We start from the raw sequence: 8,560 nt of genomic DNA on the forward strand, positions 1-8,560 counted from the left end.
TAACAACATAGCAGCTCTTCTATAACACATCTGTCGTTTCAACTTTGGCCCAGATAAAGACATTCTGAACATATTCATCCTCCATTACGCTTCTGCAGGGGTCCTGGTTAAAAACAGCTGCATGAGAACGATGGTTAAATGAGAGGGATGAGATGCAGCATCCAGTCTCCCTAGTTGTCTTAGTCCCAGCCTAATTCCACATTAAAAGGGCCAAGGGGCCATCGTGCAGATTAACTGGCCTTCCCCGCTGAAACGGGTCGACTCCTCGGCTGATGCTGAGAGGAAGCACTGAGCAGGTGTGTCACAAAGGTCAACAGCAATGTTTTTATTTAGAAAAATATCATATCATATATCATATCATGTGACAGAGCACTTAACACCACTGAACCGGATCACTGGCAGTCAGACCAAACTACTTACATTCACCAGGTTAAAAAGAAAGCAGTGGCTGGTGCTAGAACAGGGATTTCATTACATTTTTCAGCTACACAGAGCACATCAGTGTATATATATATAAACACAGAACATGTTGTAAATTGTAAATCAACAACAGTTCATTTGGTTGCAATGTAATGTGCCAGAAAGCTTTTTTTATCCCAAAGAGAACTGACACGCTTTGTCCCTATTCCATCCATAACCATATGGCAATCACACCTCCTGCACAGAGAGAGATCAAGTCCATAAGGGGGAAAACAGTCAATGCATAGGAGGCAAAAGCAATGACAACGTCCCTCCATACACAAGCAGCAACAACACTGAGCCACACGCACTAAGAAGATTAATGCATTTATGGAAAAGCTGTAGAACCTACATTTGGAGTTGAATGAACAGACACGAGCAGAGAGGACATCTGTTTAGGAGATAACTACAGGAGCTCTTATCTCCTTTAACTTTACACATAGATGTGATTGAAAATACAAAAAAACAGTAACAGACTACGTAATGCTAGGAATATTACATAATATTTATTTAATTTGAGTATTATGCAACAAAAGTTGAAGGTTCACATAAACATTTTCATCACATCGCCACAGTAATCCATAGTTTGAAATCAACACCCACCTCTGCGAACGTACAGCTTTGGCATAGCTGTTTAAGAACCAGTTGAACAGATATGTGGTTCATCTATAAATGTCATAGATTATCGTATATAAACAGCTCATGTGAAAATAAATGCTGCCATGTGGACATCAGTCTTTTCTTCTGTGGATATGTTTGGCAGAGCAAACTCACACCAGTAACCCCACAGGCAAGTTAGAGTATTCTCCAATGCTTTCAATGATAAATGAAAAAATCTTTTATCTTCTCAGCAATTTGAAAAGCTACTCCTTGTTGTTTGCTGTGGGACAGAAAGCAAACCCTCATTTCCACAGTTCTCATGTGCAAGAAAGACAGAAATGAATATATGACTGGCCAATGAAACCAAAAATGAGCCACACTACAAGGAAGCAGAGAAGTGGCTGACTTGCCTGGGCCCACTGCCCTCCGACCCCTGCAGAGAGCAGTTCGTCTTCAGGATCCAGCAGGGTCCCGTTGCGGAGGCTCTCTGTTCCGTTCCCCATCTCCTCTCTGAGCTCCTGCTGGAGCAGCTTGGAAACGAGGCTGTTGAAGCGGTTCTCCGTGGTGGAGACGATCTCCGAGGAGGCCGTGGTCAAGTTCAGCTCTCCGGGGTCCACGCATGTGCCGTTCATCTTGGCGAACTCCACCATGCTGAGATCCAGCCCCGCCACGGAGGAAGGTGAGGCACAGGGGATGTCCCGGACCAGCTTGTAGTTTTCCATCCACTCCTTCAGCCACTCGAGGGAGCAGTCACACTCCCAGGGGTTCCTGAACAGGTAGAGGCGGGCCAGGAAGTAGATGGGCTGGAAAACAGGGAAGGGGAGGGTGGTGAGGTTGTTGCTGTTCAGGTGGAGCGTGATCAGGCTGGTCAGGTTCTCAAAAGTGCCTTCCTCTATGTATAGCAACTGGTTCCTGTCCAGGTACAGGACCTCCAGCTCTACCAGATCACTGAACCAGGTCTTGGACACATTGATCAACTGGTTTCCCCCAAGGTTGAGCATCTTGAGGCGGCTGAGGCCCTTGAAGGCGAGCTGGGGCAAAGTACACAGCAGGTTGTCATTGAGGTAGAAGTTCTCCAGCCGCACAAGGTCCTGGAAAGCCCGGTCATGGATCACGTTGATGCGGTTCTCCTGGAGGTTCAGGTACCTGGGATACATAATCAGAGAACATGGAATTGATTTCCATAGCTATGCCGATGACATGCAACTGTATGTTATCACCTTATGACACCAGTCCTATTTATTCTTTTTGCTTCTTTTACATCAAACTGTGGATTCGAACCACTGCACAAAGGGCCGGATTTACTAACATCCCAAATAAAGTACTAAATTGAGTATTAAATTGCGTGTGCATTCTAAAATATTGCACGGGCAATTTTAGTACCTGTTATGGGTGATTAACTAAGAATTATTGTGTAGATGACAACAGGAGCAAACACAATGGAGGTGGCAGTATTTAAATTAGGTTTTGCGTGTTTTAATGGTTTCCGCAATGGAGAGTCAGGAGGGAAAGCAGCCACTGGGTAAAAACCTTGGTTTGTTTCATTCTGTGGATCCCGAGTATGTGGAAATCGTATGTATCTGCCCATCCTGCCTGATGGCACAAAGTACTTGGGACAGCACACATGAAAGACTGCTTTGGGAAACCCCAGTAGAAACAGCTACAGTATGCTGGAATGACCCAGACGTGAGGAAATGCCAGCAGATTGTGCTTCATCCAGCCAGATGGATCCACACTGTGCTCGGTCGCACTGCGATCTCCTGGCCCTGGCCCTGTACGCCCCAACACCCCATTCCCTCTCCGATACCTACAATGGGTTGTGTCGTGCACTACTGCAGCTGGGGGCTCTTCGCAGCACCTCGCAACTTTCTAAATTCTTCCATCTCACGGAAAAAAGAAGTCAGGTCTTTATTGGCATGAATGTTAATACAACAGCATTGGAAAAGCTAAAAGAAAATACACAAAACAATTCAATTCATATAGTTCATCAAATTAATAAAATAAAATAATTGTATTTCTATATATTGGATATATAATAATATCTAATATTGTTAATTTCTCCACGTCTTCTTTGATTACGCCTGTGTCTCCTTCTGGCAACAATAACAGCAGCCATCTCTTTGCAACACTTGGCTGTTTGCACCTTCCTTTCAAACGTATTAAATACAGATGCTGTTGCACTCACATGAAATTGCTTTTAGGCTTGTTAGATCACAGTGCGTCTAGTAAATAAATGTATTTGCATGTTACCCTCCCATTACTTTGCACAATAAAATTGAAACGGCCCAAATTGCATATTCATTAAGGCAAAAGGCGCTATCTTGAACTTTTGAAAGACGTCATTCTCCATACACACCGTTAGTAGATCAGCTTACGTGCTAATTTGCTGGCGATATCAAGTTTGCACACGTTTTTACTCACGCAAATCTTTAGTAAATCTGGCCCAAAGAGTGCAGCTAAATCTCTGACACAAAATAACAAGCACCTAGTAAAAGATCTTTGTGGACCCAGATCTAACCCTTTGAATCACATATCAGTTTTGTCACAATAAATGTCTTTTACCACCTCGGAAATATAGCTGAAGTACAGCCGTTCCTCACTGAAACAGACACTGAGAGACTAATTCCATGCTTTTATTACCAGACTCGACTATTGCAACGCACTCTTCTCTGCTCTACCCGAGAAACCCATGAATAAGTTACAGAACATTCAGAACACTGAAGCACAGGTATTGTTCTTAAGTCCCTTCATTGTTTGACAGCCAGTTTCAGAATAGATTTTAAGATACTTTTAGTAGTCAAATCACTAAACAGACAAGCGCCTCAGTATCTATCAGACTTGCTCTTATCATATGTTCCCATTTGACCCTTCTGATCCTCTGGCACTGGCTTTCTAGTAACCCTGATGCTAAGGACAACAAATTACGGAGAGGCAGCTTTTAGCAGAAAGGGTCTTAATATTTCTGATTTCTCTTTTATGTGTCTTATTATATTTGTATTTATCTTTTTTAATTGTCTATTATATATATTATATATAATATATTATTCTATTTTTATTTTCTCGAGTTATCTTACCTAATAACTTTTCAATGCAGACTCTTTTGTAACTGTCTTTTCTTGTCACGCACCTTGTATTGATATTTTGCACAAAAGGCAAAGAAAGTCTGACTGATTGATAAGAAGAGGACAGATGTTTAAAAGACTGAATAAAGGACTTTTGGGTGATGTTTTGCTAAATGAGCCCTTCATAGAGCTACCTAATCAGGTCCTTTCAGGTGTCAGCATATCTTTAACTACGGTGACCCCATCAGCCCAAATACAAGCAAAAGGGAAATCACAAATATTAAAGTGAATGCTCTCCAAACCCAGAAATCCTGTATATATTTTGGAAACACATGCGCACCAACAGAAATGTACTCCAAATTAAAACATATTTTCTGTCATCAAAAAACAAAAACAAGAAATGTACAAGAGAGTAATCATCGAAACTTTCCCATCCAGACTCCAGGTGGTGGGAAAACCATAGACAGTGTAAAAGAAGTGGATGTAGTAACCGTGACGTTACCCTTTGGTTTGTGGATTACCATTTTGAAGCCCCAAGTTTGGCATTTTGGCCATTGCCATCTTGTTTTTTGGAACCAGAAGTGACCATATTTTGATGAGAGGGTGGATCTAGCTAGCTTGGTTAGCAAGGTAATTTACGTTAACTGTGATATTCATTGGGATGCTAATGTTGGCTACCAAAAAACAGGCTTATAACAAAATATACTTTCCTGGAAAAAATGTGTAGCCGATTCCTTAAAATGTATTTTAGAAGAACCAAATGCTGAATAAGACATTTTAGGCAACTAAAATGTTACAATTAAGTTTCATGACTTGCCTCTATCCTAAAGCTTCCCCTGCTTTCTGGTCTATTTTCCTCTAAATGGGACCATAATTTACTAAATGAACATCATGCTGTGTTAAAGAAGACTTGAAACTAGCAACTGAGACCATAAACTCATTAGGAAAGTGTTTACTGAGGTAATAAATCAGGTGAAAAGAAGCCTCATTTTCTCATAGACTACAATGAAATCCGTCGCCCCCTGCTGGCCATTCTACAGAATGCAGGTTTAAGGCACTTCCGAACTGGCTTCACATTTCAGATCCAATGTTGCCACTTGGGGAAAATACCAAGTGCTAAAAACAAGATGTGCAACACCGTCCTAAGAGGCCAGTATCTTAAAAGATTGGGCTAGTTATTCTATATTTTGTTCTTATTTCGTGCCATCCCTCTGTCCTATTATATTATTTTTCTTTCTTAATACATTTGCTTGATGTTAATGCACATTTTGTGTGCTAGTGAGTAAACAGTATATTGAAGGTGAGGAGTCCAACTGCAGTTGAGGGCAAAACAGTTAACTCAGTTTACCACCAAATTCACCTTTGGGGTTGAGGCTTACGTCTCTCTTTATGTTTTTTTTATGTACTCGGGTTTGTAACAACACACTACTGGTAAATTAATTGGCAAGACTTACTTGAGACTACCCAGGCCCAGTAGGGAGTTGTATGCCACCGCCTCTATCTTGTTCCTCTCCAGGTAGATGTCAGTCAGGTTCTCCATGCCTCTGAAGGCTCCTGGGATCCTCCTGAAGTTGTTTTGAAAGAGGAGCAGCTCCTTCAGTGCTGGTTGCTCTATGAAGATGCGATCAGGGATGCTAAAGAGGTTAGCATCTGACAAGTCCAAGCGTACCAGCTTCTTCAGCCCAGTGAACGTTCGCGTATGAAGGTAACTGATGTACTCATTGTGCGCCATTTTCAGCTCCACTAAGTTGGAGAGGCCCTGCAGGACAGAGGTTCAGCTGTGACTCGAATATGCAGATTTGAATATGTAGTTTCACACACTGCTGTTCAATTCACAAGACCCCAAACTACAGATACCTTCAGCTGAACGCTACAGATTTAACAGTCCTTGTGTGTGTTACACATCAATAAGACAACATTCCTTCCTCTGCAAAATAGTTTTTTGCAGCACCATTTGCTTGTTTGCAGGATAAAGCATAACAAGTTAAAATACATTTCTGTGAAAAAGCCAAGTGATGCAGATCAGGATTCAAGGATTTCTTAAAGAGGCAGTAGCAAACCTAGCGGTATATAATCATGTAGATAGCTGTTGTTATATTTGCTCAGGTTCAGAGGCAAATGGAGTTTTATTTTTGCAGTTCAAAGCGCTGAAAAGGGTAACATTAAAAATGTGGTAGGAAATACTTTACTGCTGTGTATTATCCCGATTAAGCAGGACATTGTTTCTGGGTAAAGCTGTTGTGGTTTTTCAAATGTAATCTTGTGATTGTTTGAGCATAGATATCTTAAAATCCTGACACATAAAACCAAAACTGTCCACAATGCTGGGTGACACTAGGGGTAAGTAAGAAAATGTAGGATGAACCAACCCTTTAACATCAACATTTTTAAATGCTTTTGGTGGATTACGTTTATTAAACATGTTTATGTATTGTTATGTATTTTGAGGCAGCTGCTAAGAATCATTTGTTATTAAAATCTAGAAGTAGTGTATCCTTAACAGAGGTGTCTGCTGTCTGAGAGTTTTTTTCTTAGATCTTAAATAGTTTAATTTTAATAAATCAAATAAAGCATAAGACATGTGGGTCACCATTTTTATAATGACAATGTTTATCCTGCTGCAGGTAACTGCACATTATCCCCCTGGTGTCCATCACAGAAAAAGCAAGGGACGTCAACCTTGTCCTTCATGTAATGAAACCTGTCTGTCCCAGGCTATTACACACTGAGAGTGCCGCTCAAGCAACAACAGGTACAATTCTGGACATATTTTCCCCTAAAATCCACCAAATTTTGTTTTTGTCTTTTAAAGGAATAGATTAAAATATAAAACAAATGACTGAAAAGGAACAGACATTACTTGGCTTTTCTTTTTTCAGTACATGTTACTAAAACATGCATTACATTAGGTCTTCATCTCTTCAAGACAACAAAGAGCCAAACTCAGCAAACCTTGAAGGCTCCGGGGGTAATGAAGGAGATGTTGTTGTGGTCCAGAGAGAGGGACTTGAGGGAGGGCAGGGTGCCGAACGCCCTCTCCGACAGGAACTTGAGTTTGTTCTTGTCCAGGTTGATGGCGGAGGCCTCGCAGGGGAACTCTTTGGGCAGCTCAGCCAGGCCGGAGCGGTCGCACAGCACGATGCAGCTCTTCTCCTGCGTGCAGGAGCAGGACGCCGGACAGGCCCGAACACACGCCCACCGGGCCAGCACCGCCTGGGGCAGCAGGCACAGCACAGAGACTAAAAGAAGGACAGAGGGAAGGCACAAATATCAGTCAGTCCCAAATCTTTGCCACAAAGAACCACTGAAAATGTTTTTACTTAAAAAAATCAGGTGTGTGTGCTTTCAATATGGTAAGTTTTTTAAAGAAGCAAACAAAAGAGCATTATGGAAATCAATAATAAAGTCTACTAATTAAAAAGACTTTTACTTCAATTAGAAGACGTCTAATGTAAGAAATGTTCCTATGCACGTCTCCACAGCGCTCTGTAATCCATATTACTGCAACATTATTCAATTACTTTATATGTTTTTAGGAAAAATACTTCAACAATTCAATGGGGGTTGTTCGTGTATCAGGCAAGCTTGCAGAACATAGGAAATATGATGCTTTTCCATTTAAATGTTTCAAACAGAGGCTGGATTTTGAGATCAGTGGTTCTCAAACAGATTTCTGTCATTAAAGTGAAAATATGTCACCCCCTCCTCTCAGCACATGAATTTTTATCACCCAGTTACAATATTAGGGCAACTAGAATTAACTTTTATAATATTATCAAGAATATAAACTGATGTTTCTTACTTCTTATTAGTGTCGTGCAGTGACAATGCAAGTTAAAAGAATAGTACAACATTTTGGGAAATAAGCTTATTCGCTTTCTTGCAGTTAGATCAGAAGACTGATGTCACTCTAATGTCTGTACTCTAAATATTAAGCTACAGCCAGCAGCTGGTTAGCTTAGCTTAGCATAAAGACTGGAAACAGGTGGAAACAACTAGCCTGGCTCTGTCCAAAGGTAATGAAATGAAAGCTCACTGCAAGTTGTTTCTTGTTTATTTAATCTGTAAAAAAAAGTGTATAAATGAAAAGTCGTGTGTTTATGTGTTGGACTTTGTCTTGGCCTCGAGCAGTGAGTCTTGTCATCGCTGTGAGGTTGCTAAGCTAAGCTAACCAGCTGTTCGCTCCATATTTATAACATTAAGAACTATTCTTTTTTTTTTAACTACTCCTGCCCAAGCTGCCAGAGTTTCTACACACACACAAAGGACACAACCTCTTCTGCTGCCAGTGAACTGGAAGTAAGTCTTTGATTCTAACTCTTTTGTACTTTGAAACGTCGAAATTAAATGAATCTTCTTCCAGACAGCTGACAGCAGGAAGAACACCAGGTGTGTTTAACAATTCAAAATGCTGTGAAAAACGTTTCACTCAGGACCGT

The 8,560-nt window shown here is 41.0% G+C and overlaps 1 protein-coding gene across 1 annotated transcript; it reads right to left on the reverse strand.

Annotated features, from left to right (window-relative positions):
• Window positions 1–310: 310 nt before the first annotated feature.
• Window positions 311–7,370, reverse strand: nyx (nyctalopin; the record flags this gene model as incomplete). The annotated part of the gene is made up of 3 exons (XM_046041317.1): window positions 311–2,205; window positions 5,576–5,880; window positions 7,074–7,370. Coding segments are annotated over 3 exons (1,431 nt in total), but the record flags the coding sequence as incomplete, so codon positions are not given.
• Window positions 7,371–8,560: the final 1,190 nt, after the last annotated feature.

This window comes from Micropterus dolomieu, unplaced genomic scaffold, assembly GCF_021292245.1.
Source record: "Micropterus dolomieu isolate WLL.071019.BEF.003 ecotype Adirondacks unplaced genomic scaffold, ASM2129224v1 contig_1285, whole genome shotgun sequence".
NCBI lineage: Eukaryota > Metazoa > Chordata > Actinopteri > Centrarchiformes > Centrarchidae > Micropterus > Micropterus dolomieu.